This window comes from Capricornis sumatraensis, chromosome 2 (genome assembly GCF_032405125.1).
Source record: "Capricornis sumatraensis isolate serow.1 chromosome 2, serow.2, whole genome shotgun sequence".
Lineage (NCBI taxonomy): Eukaryota > Metazoa > Chordata > Mammalia > Artiodactyla > Bovidae > Capricornis > Capricornis sumatraensis.
Genome location: NC_091070.1, coordinates 136,672,517 through 136,695,983, shown reverse-complemented (window position 1 = coordinate 136,695,983; position 23,467 = coordinate 136,672,517). Strand labels below are relative to the sequence as shown.

Genomic DNA, 23,467 nt, shown 5'->3' with positions numbered 1-23,467 from the left:
TTAAGACTCCACCCTTCCAATACAGGTGGGACAAGTTCAATCCCTGGTCAGGAACTATTCATGAGATCCCACATGCCGTGTCACCAAACACACACACACACAAAAGAAATGAAGACAAAAAACCAGGTGCAAATCAGAGACCTTACAATGCTGTAGGACAGCTGCAATGTAAAGTATGTGGGCAGTCATTAGCTGGATGAGTTTAGGAATACAGATTAAGGCCAAATCATTGAGGACCTTAAATATCCATGTTAAGGAATATTGACTGAATCCTGAAGGTAACAAAATTCTGACAAGTTTGGGAAAGCAAGCGAATGGAGAAATCCACATTTTGGAAACACAGCTATGGGAAGAGGTAATTAGAGGCTACTGTGATTGGAAAGGTGGCAGATGGAGTCTTGAAAAGGGGAAAGGGCTGTATGTGTGGAAAGAAAGACACAGACCAAGGCTGTTTCAGAAAAAGAAGCAATAAAACTGCCCTACCAAGGAAAGTATCTTAAATCCACTCACTTATCTGTTTTCTCTACCCACAGCCTTAACCAGGCTTCCATCATATCTCTCCTGAAACCATCTCAACAACTTGCTGACGGGTCTGCCTGATGAAAGAGTTTTCTTGACACATAAATCAGACTGTGAAACCCTCTGGTAAGAGCCTTTCACTGGCTTCCTTCTGCAATCCCTCAGTGCCTTGTCCTCCAAGGCTGCGGGGTGCAGTTCTCCGGTCCTCCTCCGTCACTTCAGAGCCCATCCTTCTTCCTTTCACTCTCAATTTCCAGCCTCTCTTGTCTTGCAGCAGCTTCTTCTTTTTTGTAATCTTTAACTTTTTGGCTATGCCACACAGCATGTGGGGTCTTAGTTCCCCACCCCCTGTATCGAAGGACTGAACCCACACGCCCTGTATTGGGAGCACAGAGCCTTAACCACTGGACCACGAGGAAAGTCTCCCGGCTCTTGCGCATTTCTGGGCATTTCACTTGCTATGGCTCCTGCCTGGAATCCTCTCTCTACAGACCTTCATGCCACTGGCTTCTTCTCATCCTTCATGCTCAAATGAGAAATGCTTCAGAAGGACTTTTCCTGAGCATCTTATCTAAACTAGGACTCCCCTCACTAGCCTCTGTTGCAGCAATCTGTTCACAGCATTCATCTCAATAGAGCAGTTTTAAACTCTCTTTTTACTGTCTCTTCACTCATGAGATCATGTTGCTCATAGTTACAGCCCAGCCCCAAGCAAAACAGCTGGCACACAGCAGTCACCCAGGAAATATACATAAAATGAATATATTAACAGGGCTCTACCATGAGTATGTATGGGGGTGAGGATAAGAAGAGGAAAAAAATGGATCCAGTGTTTAGAGTTGGGACTACTGGGGGCAGAGGTATCACAGTGTGATTAGGGACAAATGATGACAGAAGGTCCCTGGAAAGCAATGTGTCACAGATGCCACTGAACATTCATCCCTGTGGCCTCTGTCAAACAGAAGTCAGAAAAAAACCTAGAACAACAGAAACTTGAAGGTAAACTACTTTTTCTTCAAAAACAACTCCTAGAATGTCCCCCAAGCTGTGGGTTAGAGAAGCTGGATGGAATGATAATTACATACCAAATTTTCTATAGATAGCTGAAACTGTTTAATTTCACGAAGAGTCTCATTATCTCTTTTCACTTCATTCACATATTGTGCCAAGTCCTAAAGAATAAAGAGAAGGGGAGAAAAAGAAGGCACGATAAGATCAGACAAGAGATGAGCACTGTTTGAAAAGAAACACATCATTAATTTCATTAGTAATAAAAGTTACCGCCATAACTTTTCAACGACAATGAAATGAAAGCCCAGTCAATCAAAGCTGCATCTCAAAAGCAATTTAAAACTGTCTGGAGTACAGCTGGGAAGACTGAAGCCTTGTCCTTTACCACACCCTTGAGAAGAGTGAAGATCAAACACCAAACAAACAAAATACGCTGCCATGCAGAACAACAAAAAGGAAACCAGGCCGGGAGCATGTAGATTCCAAACGCTGACCTTGAGGGAGTCACACGTGTACTTGGGTTAGAATGAGGACAATCATGAAGGATTGGACAGGACAGAAAAGTCACTAAAAGTGAGACAATGAATCCAGCAGGGCTGTTGTCTGTAACCAATTAAGTGTCTTAGTTCCGGGGAGCATTTAGTCAGCGGTGCCAGGTCAATTTCAAAGAGTTAATAAAGGGGAAGGAAAGAAGAGGAGAGAAACCAGGGAGTGAGAATGAACGAAGAGCACGAACGCTGGCCTTGCTTCTCCGTGTGCCTTTACCTATTTTGAAACATCTTTTCTCATATTTGAGGAAACATTAGCTAATCTTTCCATACTGTAACCAGCTATTTTTATTATAGGTGCTCCAGATTTTTCCTGTTTTCTGGGTTCTTTTTCTTTTTTCCCCTACCCTCTTACATTCATCTGCAACAGCAGGAACAGAACTCAGACAAAAAGCAGTTCCTAACTTTGTTCTAAATGAAAGCCTGATTTTTCATAGAATATCTCTATAAGAGATTTCTTTAAAAAACTGGAAACTTGGTATCTTTCTTTAAATAATAATAAATAATTGTGTGCTGCTTCCTGGTATGGTATTCAAGTCAGCTAAACAGCAGAGCTAACACTGAGATTCGCACACGGACACGGGTAAGCATTATGCGTTGCTTTGAGTAGAGTCATGTTGGCATTTTGTCTCCAGAACAAATACTTGGGTATGTTTTAAGTTGGGGCAAATATTATTTCTTGCAAAGTCTAAGTTCAGCATAGCAGAGAAATTGGGGTTTTATGCATTGCCCAATATGTTCAAAATGTCTGCCTTTATCTACTTATATCAAAAGTCCTTAATTTTCAGATTTACCAGAAATAGAAACCCAGATTGATCCACTTTACTGATGTACAGCATCCATGAAGATGAACCTGGCAGACATCCTCACTTGAGGAAAACAAGTCACACCAGTATTCTAAAGTCATTAGCTGCTTGCATAAGTCAACAGTTTTCTATCAGTAGCCATAAAAAGGATGAAATAAAACCTTTCTATTTAATCGTTCCTGGTGGTTATGGAAGGGGACATGCTTTCATAAATAACAAAAGTTATTTTAATATACCTCTTGGTTTTAGTTTTTGTCCAATAATTAAATCCATGCAAGGATATCAATTTCGGTTAAAAATACCCAGCTCTCCCCACTAATAATAAAACTACATAAATACTTATAGATATTATAGTTTCTATTAGCATCTAATACATATGTATTAGCAGTTTGTAGTCACTGCCTTCCAGTAAGAATGAGAAATACAAACAACTTAATGATGCATTTCTCTTACCTTCATTGCGTCAAGAGCCAGTTTCAGATTTGCCTTCTCCATAGGATCAGTGGTATGTTTGACCAGCTCCTATTTGGAAAATATGGTTTAGTACTACTTTCACCAAATTAAAACAAAAACTAAAGAAAACATTTTACAAATAAACCATTTTATCATTATTTGTACCGTAAAGTGATAAATCTGATATAACCAGGTTCTGTTTGCGACCTTGTGAATTGCAGCACACCAGGCCTCCCTGTCTATCACCATCTCCTGGAGTTCACTCAAACTCACATCCATCGAGGCAGTGATGCCATCCAGCCATCTCATCCTCTGTCGTCCCCTTCTCCTCCTGCCCCCAATCCCTCCCAGCATCAGAGTCTTTTCCAATGAGTCAACTCTTCGCATGAGGTGGCCAAAGTACTGGAGTTTCAGCTTCAGCATCATTCCTTCCAAAGAAATCCCAGGGCTGATCTCCTTTAGAATGGACTGGTTGGATCTCCTTGCAGTCCAAGGGACTCTCAAGAGTCTTCTCCAACACCACAGTTCAAAACCATCAATTCTTCGGAGCTCAGCTTTCTTCACAGTCCAACTCTCACATCCATACATGACCACTGGAAAAACCATAGCCTTGACTAGACAGACCTTAGTTGGCAAAGTAATGTCTCTGCTTTTGAATATGCTATCTAGGTTGGTCATAACTTTTCTTCCAAGAAGTAAGCGTCTTTTAATTTCATGGCTGCAGTCACCATCTGCAGTGATTTTGTTATTTGTTAGCTCATCTTAAAAGTCAGCCTATTCATCAGTCTTTCTACTTTCTTCTTTCTTTGTCTGCACCTTAGAAATCAGTTATTATTCCCTAGATTTTCACCTTCGTCTCCCTTATTCTTACTTTACATACTCTATGAATTCTATCACAACCACTGCCATAGCATCACCTACCACCTAGTGGGGCAGTTCACTCTCAAATGAATGTGCTCAGTCCAGAATTCACGTCTGAGTTCCAGACTCAAATGTCCTATTAAATAGTTCTACCTGGTATCTCACAAGACCCTCAAGTCCAGCATGTCCAAATGTAATGAACCTTCACCCACATTCCTACTCTTGTTTCTGTTTATGTTTTACTGAATGATGGCACTTTTATCACTTAAGCCAAAACCTAACAGGTACCCCTGACTCTTCCCTCTCTCTCTCTCTCAATATTCTGTTTATGCTAACTTGATCCTTCTCCTTGCAACCACCCCCACTGCCACTACAGGCTTCTGTTTCATCTTCCACCTTGCAGTCTTTCCTCACTACTCTATTCACCATTGACTATTATTTCCTCACTAATCTATTCACTCTACTGACATCAGAGTTGAATCTCTAAATGTAAGTAAGATCCTGTTATTTGAACTTCTGGGAAACCCACAAAAGCTTCAGGCTGTCATCCATTCTTAATAGATGCCTCATGATATGAATTCTGTAAACCTCCCTCAACCTCTCTCTTCACTTCCATTCAAACAACCTGTGTCCTAGTTCCACTAAATTAACTGCAATCCTCAAAACACGTTCTAATATCTGATCCCATTAGGCATGGTGTTTTCTCTCTGCTAAAGCCCTTTCTCTCTAATCTACCTGTCAAACCATTATTCTTCCTTCAAAGCTCAAGAATAGCTCCTCTGTGAAGCTTTCTATGACAGAGACCTCTATTCAAGCCATAATTAACTAGGTTTTATTTGTACCACGTTTGTACCTTTGGCATACTTACACACTGTATTGTATTTGGCAAATTACTTTTCATTTTCCTTATCTAAACAGTGAGATTTGTCAGTGTGAGGAGGGCAGTTTTATATTGTTGAGAGTCTCACACTATAATGTGGAACATGGAAGCCATTCAGAAGTCTTTGCTGAATTCAAAACCATTAGTGTTTCTAGTAAACAGAACCTACAAACACCAAATCTGTTAAGTATAATAAACTTGTTACAGTTATATTCATTTCTATTTTCACTCTTCTTAAATAATAAAATATTCTCAAAGTTTCAAATCTCACTATAAAATATTTTAATTTTATAAACCTGTGATTGCAAATCATAAGGCATTTCAAAAATTATTTACCCAGTAGTAAGTAGAAAAAGTTCAATTCACACCACATGTATTCAACATATTTCTAAAAAGTAGACAAATTAATTCTACTCTACATTATTTTGAGATGGAAAAACATTTCTAGAATTTTTATTTAAGTGTGGTATCACAGATAAAACTTTCCTTCCTTAAAAAAAACCATCATGGAGCTAAATATACTTTTGAAATTTAAAATATCAAACAACCCAAGAGAAGTTAAGGGAAAAAAAAGTTTGCTGATTTTCTAAAATGTATGGTCATATTTTATACTTTTATAAGTCTAAAATCTTTTAAGTGACCAAAATAGGTATTTCTTGAAAACGGCACCTTTTAAATTCTTCAATCAATATTTGACTATCCCAAAGTTACAAAATAAATTATCATCTTCTTCTGTGATATGTTTTTAGTTTCATGATATCTCAGAAACTGACTGCCCAAATTTTCCTTATTATTTTTTCATAAAATGCAATTTGATTAAGTTTCTTTGAGTTTAGGTCTCATAAATGTTTTAATGCATTTTAAAGGAATAATCAGCATTGGAATTTTTCTGATTTCTCAGTAGAACAAAAATAGAAATGACTAATAATTTTGCAGCTACAGTTCAAGAAATTTAATATACAAGATGTATAAAGCACAGCAAATTCAGAATTATATTCACATACAGGTAGTAGATCTTTTTAAAATGACATTTCACAAGCATCAGCAGAGCTGACAGACTAATACAGTAAGACATTTCTTTGGAGCAGAACTAATGAGTCTCCTGGTACAGCTATCAAATTAAATTTATAAGACTCTCCACCCTCATTAGAAGACTAACCGTGGAAACCATAAGCTTTGGGGTTATAATAAGAATCACTTCAAAATAAATGTAGTCTTATTATAATTTAGTATAGCAGAAAGCAACACAGAATGTGACACAATTCTCTTTCATTTATGGTTATAAGGCACAAGTTCTAACACAATTAAACTGCCAAAACTCAAGTGTATCACAACATTGAGATTCTAATCAATGATTACTGCTAACGACAGAAGACTTGGTTGTTGAAGGGATATTTGTATTTGTTTTGCGTGTTTTTTAATTTTTAAAATTTTTTGGAGCCACTTCTGTTTGCAAGACACAAAACATAGCTTTATGAAAGATACAGAATTACCTTCACACAAAAGGAGGAAAACTTTTCCAGCTGTTCTGTTATTTCCCATTTAGCCATACTCATAATTGAAAAATATAAGGGGAAAGGGCTCCAAATATCACATTTCTGAGCATAATTGATGCTTCATTACTGTTTGGTTGAATTCATGAATGAACAAACAATTTTAAGTTACATACCTGAAGGAGAAGGTGGTACTTCAAAACACGCTGCATAGGAACCACAAGCAAATCTCGAAGAGTAAATTTCCCATTGTTTGCTCTTTTAGAACATTCCTAATGAAATATATTTTTTTAAATTTAACTTTGTTAGTTTTATCAAAGGAAGTCTAATACAAACATTAAAAGATGCAAAAGCCATAAGCAAAACTGCTATTATACAATAAATATTTTGCTCTTTTCCTTAATGATCACCCTTTCTTAAAAATAGGAAGTATCATCAAAGAAAAATCAAAACAAACAAACAAAACTTGCAGGATTTCAGCTATAAATAAGAATATATACATAGACCTATTCTACACATGAAAATTATTTTCTCTAGTGGTCCTTCAGCATCTTCTTCCACTTAGCACTTAACCTTTCACCAGTCTCTCCAAGCACTCCTGTGGACCAGGAATCAAGAACAAGTCCCATTCATCAGACCCATTATGTGCCTTCCCCACCATTATAACTTTGGTTCATTTGGTTGTCACCAACTGCTATGTGCTTTCTCTAATTTCCAGCAAAATCCACCACCCTCTTGAAGAGCTTTACTTCTAGGGTGTTAGTCTCAATGAAAATTGCTCTACCTCTCTGTGCTTTGTGGGTCTTTTCATTATTGTCATAAATATATATGTATAACATCTTTCCTAATATATTTTTATATAGGAGTGATAAGAACAACTTCCTCAGTGAGGAAGAAATAGAGGAAAACAATAGAATGGGAAAGACTAGAGATCTCTTCGAGTAAATTAGAGATACCAAGGGAAATTTTCATGCAAAGATGGGCACAATAAAGGACAGAAATGGTAGGGACCGAACAGAAGCAGAAGATATAAAGAAGAGGTGGCAAGAATACACAGAAGAACTGTACAAAAGAGATGTTCATGACCCAGATAATCACGATGGTGTGATCACTCACCTAGAGCCAGATACCCTGGAATGTGAAGTCAAGTGGGCCTTAGGAAGCATCACTACAAACAAAGCTAGTGGAGGTGATGGAATTCCAGGGGAGCTATTTCAAATCCTGAAAGATGATGCTGTGAAAGTGCTGCAATCAATATGCCAGCAAATTTGCAAACTCAGCAGTGGCCACAGGACTGGAAAAGGTCAGTTTTCATTCCAATCCCAAAGAAAGGCAATGCAAAAGAATGCTCAAACTACCACACAATTGCACTCATCTCACATGCTAGCAAAATAATGCTCAAAATTCTCCAAGCCAGGCTTCAACAGTATATGAATCATGATCTTCCAGATTTTCAAGCTAGATTTAGAAAAGACAGTGGAACCATTGCCAACATCTGTTGGATCATCGAAAAAGCAAGAGGGTTCCAGAAAAACATCTACTTGCTTTATTGGCTATGCCGAAGCCTTTGACTGTGTGGATCACAACAAACTGTGGAAAATTCTGAAAGAGATAAGAATACCAGACCAGCTAACCTGCATCCTGAGAAATCTGTATGCAGGTCAAGAAGCAACAGTTAGAACTGGACAGGGAACAAACAACAGACTGGTTCCAAATCGAGAAAGGAGTATGTCAAGGCTGTATATTGTCACCCTGCATATTTAACTTATATGCAGAGTACATCATGAGAAATGCTGAACTGGATGAAGCACTAGCTGGAATCAAGATTGCCAGAAGAAATATCAGTAACCTCATATATGCAGATGACACCACCCTAACGGTAGAAAGCGAATAACTAGAGAGCCTCTTGATGAAAGTGAAAGAGGAGAGTGAAAAAGTTGGTTTAAAATTCAACATTCAGAAAATGAAGATCATGGCATCTGGTCCCATCACTTCATAGTAAATTGATGGAGACCCAATGGAAACGGTTACAGACTTATTTTTTTGGGCTCTAACATCACTGCAGATGGTGACTACAGCCATGAAATTAAAAGATGCTTGCTCCTTGGAAGAAAAGCTATGACCAACCTAGACAGCTTATTAAAAAGCAGACATTACTTTGCCAACAGAGGTCCATCTAGTCAAATCTATGGTTTTTCCAGCAGTCATGTATGGATGTGAGAGTTGGACTATAAAGAAAGCTGAGCACTGAAGAATTGATGCTTTTGAACTGTGGTATTGGAGAAGACTCTTGAGAGTCCCTTGAACTGCAAGGAGATCCAACCAGTCCATCCTAATGGAAATCAGTCCTGAATATTCATTGGAAGGACTGATGTTGGAGCTGAAACTCCAATACTTTGGCCACCTGATGCAAAGAACTGACTCATTTGAAAAGACCCTGATGCTGGGAAAGATTATAGGCAGGAGGAGAAGGGGATGACAGAGGATGAGATGGTTGGATGGCATCACCGACTCAATGGACATGAGTTTGACTACCTGTGGGAGTTGGCAAAGGACAGAGAGGCCTGGCATGCTGCAGTCCATGGGTTCGCAAAGAGTCAGACAGGACTGAGTGACTAAACTGAATATATTTTATACCTCTTAAGAATTTGTTAGTTGAAATGAATGTAATTGAATGATTGACTCCAAAAATTTGCTAAAATATAAACCCACTACAGAATTCAAAGTTTTTAAAGCCTCCAATATTATTTTTTTAATCTCACATTCTACTTTCTTAAAAGTTTACTGAAAAATAGTATTAACTGGTTCACTCTTGTGATGTTAACTACAACTTTGAGGAAAGTACTTTGAATTTGTAGTGTCAAAGCCTGAATTTAAATCAAGTTTGGCAACTCTTGAACAGGTTGATTTTCTGATTTTACTGTTGCTCACATATTCATGATTTCATTCCAAAAAAAAGCAAGGTGCCATAAAAATATATTTATTTGTGAGCAACCTAGTAAGTTCAAAATCCTCAGACAATCACATAACCAAGACCAAGGAATTTCCCAGTTCATGGAAGGAGTTTTATTCAAGAAAATACTCTTCTGTTTCCATTTTGCCCATACTTAGCTTTTCCAGAACATGGAAGATATATTATCAGGACTACAGAAACAAACACCATTAGCTCCAATGACCATAATGAGTTAGTGAATGTTTGACTAGAGCTCTCAGGCAAGAACTGGGGACACATCCTGACATGTTAGCTTATGTCTTGTAAATCGCTGCAGTTCACTGGATGGATAACTATTTCACTGATTTCTTGGTTCCATAGCTTGTAACAAGTTCTGGATCATGAGTTTCAAATAGGAGGTCAAACTGCTAATATTATTGTAATGAATGGGTCTCATTTTGCCAGCTGCATTTTAAGTTCCTCGGAAACTGAGGTTGTATCTTATACTTGTTATGTTATGCCATCTTAACACAGTGTTAAGAGAGAAAATGTTACACATTTAAAACTCACTTTATGTTTGGAAATCAGTTTAAAACTTTTGGGGTAAAATTAATTCAAGTTCTAAGTTATAGGCTTAAGAAGTAAAGAATCTAACACTGCTGGCATTAACTAAAGCTGGGGGGCTGAGACCCCCTAAAGGTAAAATGCGTATTAGTATTGAAAGTAAATAAAGGGTACAAAAGATTCTTCCACAACATCCAGTCAAGTGCTTAGCCTCAACTCTTAACCCTAATTGAAAAAAAATTGGAATAGGGATGAGTGACCTTTTAGAGCAAAGTAAAGGGACTCCATTACCCTTTACCCCATGTTACTTTTGTTCTACAGTAAGGGTGAAAAAAGGCAGAAATCATCAAGAATAACAATAACCACAAAACAGAAAACATGAGGGAGGCAGAAAGAAACCAACAATAAGGCAGCTTTCCCTCTCCCATGCTGGGACTTGCAGAAGACAGTTTTAGCAAAGACTATGTTTTGAAGGCTTATAGTAAGTATTTGATTAAATATTTCCAAATCAGGCCCATGGTTAGAATAGGGACATTTCAGCTGGGGAAAAGACAACCAGCGTCACCTCACACTCAGCCTTCAAACTCAGTCTGAGGGTCTCTCTTTCCCTAAGATTTACAATGACTACAGAAACTATAACTCTAGAGATTGAAGGTGTGCTTATTGGGCAGGATTTTGACAGTGACTCTGAAAAGAAGGAAGAGTAACATTCAAAAATAATGTTGAGAATACAATGAAGGTTTTACTGTCCACTTGCTGACTCTTCTCTTGAACGAGAATTATGTATCTTTATTTTAAAAATACTGCCTTAATGGTAGCTTCATTAGGTAATCACTGTGCAAGTTGTAAAGTTTTACCTTGACCTTCATATTTTAATTTGACCCAAGATGTCCACAGTTTTAAAGTTATGGGGCTCGGTTCTCTAAAGAGGAGCAGAAGCCCTTTCAGCTGATAAGGTGGTAAGGATGTCATTCAGTGGTGACTCAAATCATCTCCAGACACAAGATCCACACCATCAAGGGATTGTAAGAGGTAAGAAAGAAGGATCTGTGATATAAAATTAGTACAGTTACCTGGTAGCCTGTTGATGTACAAACTTTCTCACCAACAGCTCCCCTTTGTGGGAATTATGAGTTAGGAATTCAGACCAGATCTGCTCAACAGTGAAGGGGCTCTCATTTAAAAATCCTCTGTCTATTTTTCCTTGTTTATCACCTGACCTTGTGGTTAAACCCATCAATCAGCAGCAAGGAGGGTATGAGAGGGCCAACCAAGCCACCCACAGTCACCCAAGAGTGGATTATACATTGCTACCTGAACTTTAAGAAGATCCAAACATATGGATAATATATTTGAAATGACAATTCATATAACAGAGAAATAATCATTTTTCAAAAGTTTTTTAAAATTGCAAACTCTTCTTATGGGGGAAAAAAAATAAGTACAAAAAAAAAAAAATGACAACACAGGTTCCAGACTTATTTTCCATAGTTACCAGGTGCTTTGTTCATACTAATCTACTTGCCACTTCTCAACCTTTACTGACTCTTCTGGCCAAGACATACCAATTCTTACAGAATTCTCTACAAGGAATCTCATCTATCAAGACCTACCCCATTCATTAGAGACCTAATTCAAATGCCACCTCTTTAGATAAATCTTCTACAGTCTAACCACACTGAAGTAATTACTCAGTCTAACTCATGGAGCCCTGGCAAAGAGTGTTTACTACTTAATCTCATCATATGTGTATGTGTCTTGTCTTACTTCTTATGGGCAAAATCCATGCCCTTTTTATACACCCGCCCCTAAATATCTTATATTTTTAATAAACAATTTAAATCTATGTACAGATTATCTCACATATATCTTACTCATCCTGTACCTTTTACTTCCCTGGGTAAATTACTCATAATCTCTCTGAACCTTGGCTTCCTTATCCATAAGATAAGAAAATTAATTGTATGTATCTGACCAAGTCATGAGGGCCTAATGAGCTCATCCATGTAAAAAAGCCATAAATCTATTTTACTACTGTTATTATTACTGCCACATTATTATTTTAGAGGGCTATCTAATATTTTAAGAAATCACACTTAGAATTCATGGAAATTTACAGTTGCAATGATCATGAGAAGAAATATATTGTTTTAGTTTACGTTACTCTATGACATATACAAACAAAAAATAAACAGGCACCTCTAACTTCAGTTTGACATCTTCTTTTGTCTTAGAAATGTAGTCTAAACTAGAGATGGCCGACTCCACTCCACTGCAGTACTGCCCGTAAATAACCAACCTGAAAGGAAAAGAGAGAGAAAGAAAGCTGAGGACCAAAAGGCAAGATTAAAGTAGAAGAGGAAATCCATCTACTTAAGTCCACAGTTAGATATAACCAAAGCAAATCTCATTCATCCTGGACTTCTCACTTTCTAGGTAACCCTGGACAGATTACTCAGAACCTCAGTTTTCTCATTTCTTTGAACACACACCACACTTACAGCATTCTTACCTAGAAAATCCTATGGACAGATGAGCCTGTGGGCTAAGTCCATGGGGTCACAAAGAGTCAGACACAACTTAGCAACTGAGCACACACACACTTACAGTCCCGGAATTAGGGTCACTCATATTTATGGTATTAAAAGTGACTATTTTTAATTTCAAAATTTGAATGGAATTGACTCCATGTACATTTTTATAGCAGGCAGATTTTACAATCAAACTTAATGACTGTTAATATTGTTGGAATGGGCTTCCCAGGTGGTGCCAGTGGTAAAGAAACCGCCTGCCAATGCAGGAGGCACAAGAGACTCAGGTTCTATCCCTGGTCTGGAAGATCTCCTGGAGGAGCAAATGGGAATTCACTCCAGTATTCTTGTCTGGAGAATTCCATGGACAGAGGAGCCTGGAGGGCTACAGTCCATGGGGTCGCAAAGAGTCGGACCCTTAGCATGCATACACACACACTGTTGGAGTATACATATACATCAAAAACAAAATTAAAATTTCTGTTCAAGTTTCTATTAGAGGTCAACTTTTACACTGTTTATGCCCACTCAGGAACAGTTTGATTTTCTACTACAATTTCACTGTAATCACTAGTTACAACTCCACTCATTAATAAACTTCCTACTCCTTCCCACTTTTTAATTAAGAAAAATACATCATCTGAAAAGTGGGAATGAGAGGCCTGAGCTGTGCTGGATAGAAGATCATTCGTACTGCATGGGGTCTGAGTCTACTTCAGGAAGGGTATCTCTGGAGTGACACCAATTTTTGCAGAGAGTCTGGTTAATTTGTTGTTTCTTTTAGCTCTCTAGTGGAAAAAATACTATTACATTAATATTTATCTAATGTTGACACAAAGCAGCTAATTAGCCACTTCTGGGTACTATGAACTATAGGGATTGATTTAAAAAGACAGTGCTATATTTTAAGCAAAAGTCCTTGGTACATCTAATTCATGTGAATTGTTCAGAAGATTTTTTTCAAACTCCAAAAGAGAAATTGACTTTGCCTGTGAATCTAATACTCCAAAATAGAGAATTATAAGCTATTTGAGTAGGAAAAAAGCAGTAAGTACCAACTAATGTACCCCTAACATTTACGGACAAGGAAAAGGAGGCTCAGAGATTTAGGATGACCCCCTGAAGTCTATGTACAGGACTCAAGAGTGATAGGTCTGTACAAGAACCTACACTGTCTGGTTTTCAGTGCAAAACTTGAACTCTTTTTTTCTTTTTCTTTTTTCCTGGTATATATAGAGAGAGAGCTCAACCACCACCCTGAGATTAACTGTCCCATGTTCTAATTACTTCGCAGGTAGTATCTTAATGAACTGTATTTACAGCTATTTATGAGAAATTTTAATACTAACCCTCACTGTAATTACAAACTAATAGCCATGAAGTTTAAAACCCAAAAGTTACCTTTCCTTGTAGTTAATGAAAACTTGATACAAGTTCTGGTCATTTTTATTCACAATGGAATCATGAATCTCTTGCATTAGGTTCCGATGAACTTTCACAAGTTCCTTAGAAAAGAAAACAACGGCAAGAGAAATTAGGAATCAGAATCAAAAAAAAAAAAAAAAAAAAACCATCACCTGGAGCCCAGCATCCCTATTGTTGCCAGACTTGCCATTCAAGGATATGCTGAATGCCCTCAATATATAAACCTGCTCCCATCAGTCAAAAGAGGAAGAGGAGGAGGGGACGAAAGGGGAGGGGAAAAGAGGGAAGGGGAAGAAAAGAGAAGGGGAAGGGGAAAGGAAAGGAGGGGAGGAGGGCAGGAGAAGAGGAGAAGGGCGGGAGAGAGGGAGAGAAGAGAGAGGCCACGTACATGGGAAACAGCCACTTCAGATCTGACTCAAAATGTCAGTATCCTGTGGAAAGAGAAATTATCTCACTAGTTATTCAAGGGTAAGTTATTCCTTGTGTTAAAATACGTACAGTTCATTTTCATTTTATAATCACTTTAAATTTTTAAACAAAACTATTCAAATGCTTAATGTTTTATTGACAGGATAAAGTAATGATTCATGTCCTTGGGACATGAAACTGTAGATTTGTACTTGGGTCAATTAGTGGTGTCCTGGAGCTAAGCTAACAATCATCAGACGAAATTACTTGAAACCAGACAACTAATGGCATAAGTAAGCACCAAATAAACTGTAGCAGGCCATTTAATAGGGCAACTCAAAACTCAAGACTTTCACATTTCTCCTGATAAGCAAGTCATTCTGAGTCAGACGGTAAAACACATACCACAGCTGGGAAACGACGAGGTTCAGGTGGAAGTGTCAGTCCTCCCACTGCCTCTTCCCATGCACCTTGCAGCGTACACTGACTGCAGGGCACACTTTTCCTCAGTAGGTGTAAGCGCAGCACAAGTATGTTGGCCCCATCACTATTTTTCCTTCTATCACTTTGTTGAGGAGCATTGAAAGGCCGTTAGAGTAAGGACTGTCAAACAGGTCCTAAGTTACGGTGACCGTACATAACTGGTTTGATACTTATCTTCCTAGAATGTGTGGCTTGTTTTTTTTTGTTGTTCTTAATTTATTTTTTATTGAAGTATAGTTGATTTACAATGTTGTGTTAGTATATAGCACAGTTTTAGGTATATAGCACAGTGATTCAGTTTTTTATATATATATATATTCTTTTTCAGATTCTTTTCACTTACAGATTATCCCAAAATATTGAATATAGTTCTCTGTGCTATACAGTAGGTCCTTGTTGGTTATCTGTTTTCTTTTTTTTTAATTTATTTATTTTAGTTGGAGGCTAATTACTATACAATATTTATTGGTGTTGCCATACATTGACATGAATCTGCCACGGGTGTACATGTGTTCCCCATCCTAAACCCCCTCCCGCCTCCCTCCCCATCCCCATGCACCAGCCCTGAGCACCCTGGCTCATGCATCGAACCTGGACTGGTGATCTGTTTCACATATGATAATACACATGGTTCAGTGCTATTCTCTCAGATCATCCCACCCTTGCCTTCTCCCACAGAGTCCAAAAGACTGTTCTTTATATCTGTGTCTCTTTTGCTGTCTCGCATGTAGGGTTATCGTTGCCATTTTTCTAAATTCCATATATATGTGTTAGTATACTGTATTGCTGTTTTTCTTTCTGGCTTACTTCACTCTGGATAACAGGCTCCACTTTCATCCACCCCATCAGAACTGATTCAAATGTCTTCTTTTTAATGGCTGAGTAATATTCCATTGTGTATATGTACCACAGCTTTCTTATCCATTCATCTGCTGATGGACATCTAGGTTGTTTCCATGTCCTGGCTATTGTAAACAGTGCTGCGATGAACATCAGGGTACATGCGGCTCTTTCAATTCTGGTTTCCTCAGTGTGTATGCCCAGCAGTGGGATTGCTGGGTCATATGGCAGTTCTATTTCCAGTTTTTTAAGGAATCTCCTGTGTGGCTCGTTTTATGCTAAACATTCATTTGATATTCGTGAGCTTTTTCTTCCTTCTATGCTACAAATCAATAAGAATGCCTTCATGTGGCCATAATCAGGGACAAGGACAACATGCCACAGTTCATCAATTCGTGCACAGCAACACTAAGTATAAAGGAATCAAAATACTGGGGACCTCACAGGTGATACAGGCAAGCCTGTACATCAAAGCTTCTATATCGTATATAAAAGTTCTATGTAAAACCAAGGCCAATTCCAGAGGACTAAGAAGTTGAATCTTGCCTAGCAAGACCGTACACAGTATTGCACTTGGCTTGCTTCTAGGCTTCTTGGTAAATATTCTTTTAGGATTGTAAGGTACCCTGAAATTTGTAATGATTGTATAAATGTGAAGAAAAGTTCTTCACATCTTATCATTAAAACAGATTGTTTTATCAGAAGGAAACAGTGTATTTCAGAAATGGAAGTGTACTATGTTATAACCAGAAGCAGAAAACACCAAAAAGCAGAGAACAGGGAACTGTAGGAATGGCAGTAAGTGGAAGAGAGGGATGAAGCCAGGACGGTGTCTGTAAGATGGGGTGGAGGGGCTGGAGAACAAGAGAGCAAGGAGTGGGGCAGAAGGGAACTCCCATGAGACAAACAGACTGTAACACCAGGGATTAACTGGGGCTACCTTGTCATGACAAACAAGTACATGATTCTTACCCATTCGTGTTCAGCATACATTTTGATTGATTTTTGGTTGACAATATGACATGGCAGTTATTTCCAGAAAATAAGACTATAAGAACTCAGGGGGCAGAAAATTGGGTTAAATTTCTTAGAGAATATAATGTTCAAATAGAGAATCACTAAGTAAATAAAGATTTTATAGAAGTGTAGCTCCATTTTTACTAGTGATTTTTACTTACAGGAATGTTGATGAATACTGAATCAAATTCTGCTGCTGTCAGAAATCTTTTCAATGGTGACATGAAATACTACCAGGAGAGAAGTGAGGGGTAATAATTAATTACAACTTATCCTAATCCATATGACAGTTTGTCATCAAGGAGCAATAAATATTTATTGAAAATTAATCAGTTTTATGAATACCAAGAAAAAAGCAGAAACTATTTTCTCTGTCATAAAGATTCAATACTTGAATAGAGATATAAGACATAAATACAGGTTAATATATTTAAAATATGAAATAAAAGCTTTGGCCTATAAATGCTTCTAAAATTAAGAAAAGAAAAATAAAAGAAGAGAGAACGTCATTGGCTGAATTAGCAAACAATGGCAACATTTTGGAGACATATTTGAGTAATATAAAATATCCCTCACTTGCTTTGTGGAGATTCTAGATCTCTGAGATAAATAATCTGCTTATGCAATTTGGGGATCACTCCCTTTCATTCCTTGAGAATTCTAGTTCCTGGCCTATCATATCTCTGGTCCATTACTACCCCATCTTTCTTTTTGACCATTTCAGTAACTATATAGATGATCCTTCCAATAGCCTGGCTTCTTGGTTCCTTGACCTGCAACAATCTGTGCCCCACTCTAGCTGAGCTCCTCTTGTGGTCATAGACCAAGACCCTGTCATTACCAACCACTGCATATGCTCCAGGGAATTCATTTGAAGCAAGCAACTCTCTGACTCCTACCCTCCTACAATTACAGCTCTTCTTCCAAAGACTTCTCCAACCCACTGCGTCTGCCCATCCCCTGATCATCCCACAGTCCCTCATATCCTCACTTCCCTTACCCAGTGTACATTCCATGAGCCATCATCAGAATCACTGCCCTGCAAATACCCTTACTCTCTCTTTTTTTCTGGAAAAACGAAAACCCAGTTAAATCCAGCTTTCCACATATTTTGTGCCTGTACCTAAGAAGTTAAACAGAAGCTATATTGATAGCTAGTTCAAAAAATAATCACAGAACTCAACTGAACCTTCATACTATATAATCCCAGTACATTTACCTTCTCGTTGTCTTAAACAACTCTTTCACACCTTCATCTATTTTTTTTTTAACTTGCAAAACTGTCTGCTGGTTCTCATTCTCCTAGCCTCCAAATGTGGAGGTCACCAGAAGTGATCTTAAACCTCTTCTCTATCAGCATTTATTCCCTTGGCGGTTTCCTCTAGTGCCAAAGCCTTAAACACCATTGCATAATGATAATGGCCCAATTTATACATCAGTTCAACTTTTCCACCAAATGTCAGACACATATATCTAACTTCTTCCTCAACACATCTCGTTGGAAGCTAATAGGTATTGCAAATTTAGCAGGTCCCAGCAGACTCATGATCATACACCTATCCTTTCCCATCTCAGTCACCATCATCATGCTAAAAACCTAGTGTACTTGATTGTTCTTTTCCATATATCCTTTACCCAATTCATCATCAAATCCACTGGACTCTACTTTCAAAGTTTATTCAGAATCTGACTACTCTCTGCCACCTTTACCAATACTATCACTTTCTGTCAACTTTATTACTGCAATATTCTTCTAACATTTCCCTCAATTTCTACCCTTGTCTGACAAGAGCCAGAAGGAGCTATTCAAAACTTACATTAGATCCCATGACTTTTGCTACTCAAAACACTTCAGCTTTTAGCCAGGTGTCCCCATATGCCCCCTGTGCCTCAGGCGCTCACCAGGTTTCCAATCTCACTGCTCCCCTGCCCTCAGTCTGCTTCAGCCTCCTGGCCTGATGCTGTTCCTTGAAGTACACTAAACACTGTCCCATGTGAGGGCCCTTCTCCCAGGGATTGTCCACTCTGGGATATTCACATGGCTCACTCCTCAGTTCAGTCAGCTGTCTGCTTAAATGCAACCTGACCATAGAGGCTTTCCATTACCACTCTACGTAAGATAACACCAGCTTCCCCCGTCACTCATTATCCCCTTCCTCTGCCTTATTTTTCTTCAGAGGACTTATCACCACCTGACATACTTAGTTGCTTAAATTATAAACCCTCCCATGAGAATCAGGAGACCTGTAGAGTTTTGTTGTGTTGATGGCTATACCCTCAGTCCCTAAATTAGGGCCATTCAGACACTAAGAAATCAATAAATCGTTGTGGGATTGTGGAATAAATAATTCTGCTTTGAGATCTTGAAATCCAAAATTATACTGAATATCAGAATACATAGACACTGCAGAAACATTGAGCCTAATGCATTAACTATACAAGGCAGTACAGCAAGTCCCTGACATACAAATGAGTTCCATTCTGAAAGCGCATGAGTAAATTCAATTTAAGTTCAACAGTTAGCCCAGGTACCCACCTAATACAATCAACTACATAGTACTTTACTGTAATAGGTTTATCGTACCTTTCACACAAACAATATACACATTTAAAAAAAAAACCTATTTTTAATCTTATAGTACAGTACCTCAAAAAGTATAGTCCAGCAGCTGGCATATAGGGACTGTCACATACACTCACATCTTTGAAAGTTCACAACATGAAAGTTCATATGTAGGTAACTTACTGTGCTTGAAAATCGAGAATATCTAATGACTTACTTTTTCTATTGACTCCAGTGTTTCTGTATATTTTTCTTCTGTCTGCTTAATTTCTGCTAGGCAGCAACTTCGTATATCATTTTCTGGACATTTCTACAATTAGAATTTTCAAATTAAAATTATCTAATCAAATTCATATATTAATCTCTTCAGTAGAAGATAGAAATAAAAATTATTTAATTTTAAGCATTCCATTCTAACACAATGATTTCTTTTTTTGTTTGATTTTGTTCTTTTGTTTTGTTTTGGCCATGCTGCACAGCTTGTGGGATCTTAATTCGCTGACCATGGATGGAACCCGTGCGCCCTGCAGGGGAAACATGGAGTTCTAACCACTGGACCACCAGGGAATTCCCAGGCCTTCCATTCTAATAACGCAAATAACTTAAAGATACATTGAATTGCATTTATGAAGGATCTTTGCTTTTAAAGGGCTTCCCTGGTGGCTCAAATGGTAAAGAACCTGCCTGCAATGCAGGAGACCCAGCTTCAATCTCTGAGTCAGGAAGATCCCCTGAAGGAAGGGCATGGCAACCCACTCTGGTATTCTTGCCTGGAAAATTATATGGACAGAGGAAACTGATGGGCTGCGTGGTGTCACAAAAAGTTGGACACGACTGAATGACTAACACACTTTGCTTTTAAAAAGAAAATTTGAACAATGTAAATGCAAAAGTTTGAGATAATTAAAAATATACTTTGAGTATACTCTCTTTAAACCAAACGATCTATTTTACTATAAATGTAACTCAATCTGGAAACATTATGAATGGTCTAACACCATTTTCTTAATGTATGGCATACTTTACAAGTGCTATAGAAATAACTGCAAAAAATCATAAAAGAATATTTGGTAAGTAAAAAAATCTTTAAATATTTTTTTAAGAGTTAACATCTTGATGTTTGGTTTTTACTAAGTCTTTAAGACTAGAGGCAGAAGAACATGGTAGGAAGATCAAAGGTTTGGGGATCAGATAGAATTGGGTTCAAGGACCAGTTTTACTGTCATTTAGCTTGTCATTGTGAAGAAGTTACCTAATTTCTCTGTCTCAATTTTCTCATCTATAAAACAAAATCACAGTAGCCAGCCCAAGGATCTGTAGATGAGATAACCCACGTGGAGCGCCTAACACCCTGAGGAGCGCACTAGAAGTACCCGATGCATTCTGTCATCATCACTGCTCACCCTGGGCCACACAGACAGCCCAGCACTGTCAGCTCAGTGAAGACAGTCCTTGGGAAAGACAGTGAAGAATCTGCTGGTGCCCAAAGCAGCTGACAATTTAAGGGGGCACAGACAATACTTTTGTCACCTAAAACACTTAAAATGCTGCCACAGGTGTCCAGTCAGCTGGCGCAGCAAGTTAAAGCACACATTTATGACATTTACCAAACACAGGCCAGCCAATCTGTTTTCATCCCACAGAAGCTGCTGCTCCCTACCTGGGCATCAGACAACTTGTCAGCCTTTTATTAAATGCAAGAGGTCAAAGAGAGCTGAGCGAATTCATCAAAGTACTGAAGAAACCTAAACTACACCTAGCTCATGAAGAAAGACTTTTGTGTAAAAAAAAAAAGACTATGTTAATAAAAGTTTAAGCAACTGACTTTTTTCTTTTCTATTTCAAATTACAGATGAGAAAATAAATTCAAAGTAATTCTGAATGTTTTACATATTTTCATGCAGATAGTTTTGTGGGCTCATATTGACTATGGTAATATCTGAAATTAAGTTTATAAAATAGCAAAAAAATGCTAGGAGACATATAATGAAACAAAAGCAAGAAAAATACCTTATATCAACTCCTAACAAATAGGAAGAAATATTCTTTAACATATATTTTATGCCACATCAATCTTAAAGTAGATTTATCTGCTTTGTAAGAGATTTCCTTTCATAACAGCATAATTTTATGATTCCCTGAAATTATGCTCTATTGCCACTCTGCTTTATCTAGCTGGGTGGCACGCCCTTCACCTCTCAGACTTGATTTTTCTACTAGTAAAATGAAAGGATTAGACCAGAGATTCCCTATGGATGATCTGAACTGCACAATGTCTCATTTTGTGCACTTCGGTTGTGTCCAACACTTCGCAACTCTACGGACTGTAGCCCACCAGGCTCCTCTGTCCATGGGATTCTCCAGGAGACAATGCTGGAGTGGGTTGCCACGCCCTCCTCCAGGGCATCTTACAGACCCAGGGATTGAACTCATATCTCCTGTGTCTACTGCTTGGGCAGATAGGTTCTTTACCACTAGCATTACCTGGGAAGCCCAACATCGTGTTCACATGCCTCCAAATGCAACAGTATGACACGGTTATACAGTTATACATAAAAAGGGATGGCTCTGATGGTAAAGCATCTGCCTGTAATGTGAGAGACCTGGGTTCAACCCCTAGGTCAGGAAGATCCCCTGGAGAAGGGAATGGCTACTCACTCCAGTATTCCTGCCTGGAGAATTCCATGGACAGAGGAGCCTGACAGGCTACAGTCCATGAGGGTCACAAAGAGTCTGACACGACTGAGCGACTAACACTTTTTAAAACATAAAAAAGAAAACAAAAAAATGATTCCAGCAGAAGTTACCTAAATAATTTTAACTATTATATTAATTATAATCATTGCATTACAATTGCAATTAATACACTTATTACATGAATGTTATTTTATTTTATTAATTATAATTATCATATTAGTTAACCATTCAAATAATCACTTTCCTAATAAAATGATTCAGACTAATAAGTCATGGTTATATAGTTTAAAGCAAGATTAAAAAAAAGAAAACAAAAGGCGACTCCAGCAGAAGTTAAACTAATTATAACTACTGTATTTATTACAATTTTAATTATAGCACAAATATTGTATTCATCATAATTATTATATTAATTAGTCCTTCAAGTAATCACTTTCCTTATTAAATACTCAGAGTAACTTAAAAAGTCCTAGCGAAGCCAAAGTCCTACCGACTGCGGTGCTTCCTCTGCCTTCATCAGGTCCTCATATACCTCGCCACCGTCATCCTCCCCATACACACAGTCGTACAGACCCTCTTCATCTTCCACGTGGGCTTCACTGAAACAAAGGGCACACCACAAATGTCATTTCCTATCATGCGGTAAACATCATCGTGAGAAACAGCTTACTGGATTTTAGTAGAAAATCCGGATCAACTAGAGTGGAACGAGTGAAAGGCTCACATTCCAGTTCTGTCCCTCCTGATAAGAACAACAACAAACCACAGAATCCGACAGTGATGGTAATGACCTAACACTCACTGGGCCTTTACTACATCACTCTGCATGGATTATCCTCATTTGCCCAGGCCCAGCATTTACTGTGTTCACAGGCAGGCATGTTGGTCTACCCATTAACAGGTGGTCAATCATAGTGGCAAGGATTTTGAGAGAACAAAAGATTCTTTGACTTGCCCAGAATGACACAGCTCATCAAAGGGTAAAGCTCGGATCTAAAATTCAGGCTATCTTACACTCTGGGTGATTTAACTGCTCTATTATTGTTATTGTTGTTCAGTTGCTAAGTCGTCTCCGACTCTCTGTGGATCCATGGACAGCAGCACACCGAGTTCCTCTGTCCTCCACGACCTCCCAGAATTTGCTCTTCGTGTCCATTGAGCGGGTGATGCTATCTAACTGTTCTCCTCTCTTCCTGCTCTATTTTACTGCCTCCCACTGTTCATATCTCAAGGCCTCATGGGAATTCCCTGGTGGTCCAGTGGTCAGGACCAGGCATTTTCACCACCCTGGCCCCAGGTTCATTTCCTGGCTGGGGAATTAAGATCTCACATGCCTTGGCCAAAAATAAAGTCTCAGTTTCATCATCTGTATTAAAGGATATACTATGGAGAAGACAGAGGAGTTGGGAAGGAGTTGCTATGTTATAAATAATCTT

General features: G+C 38.3%; 1 protein-coding gene across 1 annotated transcript in view; it reads right to left on the bottom strand.

Annotated features, from left to right (window-relative positions):
* Positions 1-23,467, bottom strand: part of VAV3 (vav guanine nucleotide exchange factor 3) — a 432,262-nt gene that overhangs the window by 206,643 nt on the left and 202,152 nt on the right. The window contains exons 5-12 of the mRNA XM_068966607.1: positions 22,522-22,630; positions 19,552-19,644; positions 16,933-17,001; positions 14,000-14,103; positions 12,267-12,366; positions 6,748-6,843; positions 3,338-3,406; positions 1,605-1,691 (exon numbers count right to left, since the gene is read on the bottom strand). Of these exons, the coding sequence (XP_068822708.1) occupies positions 1,605-1,691; positions 3,338-3,406; positions 6,748-6,843; positions 12,267-12,366; positions 14,000-14,103; positions 16,933-17,001; positions 19,552-19,644; positions 22,522-22,630 (727 nt within the window). The remainder of the gene's footprint in view (positions 1-1,604; positions 1,692-3,337; positions 3,407-6,747; positions 6,844-12,266; positions 12,367-13,999; positions 14,104-16,932; positions 17,002-19,551; positions 19,645-22,521; positions 22,631-23,467) is intronic.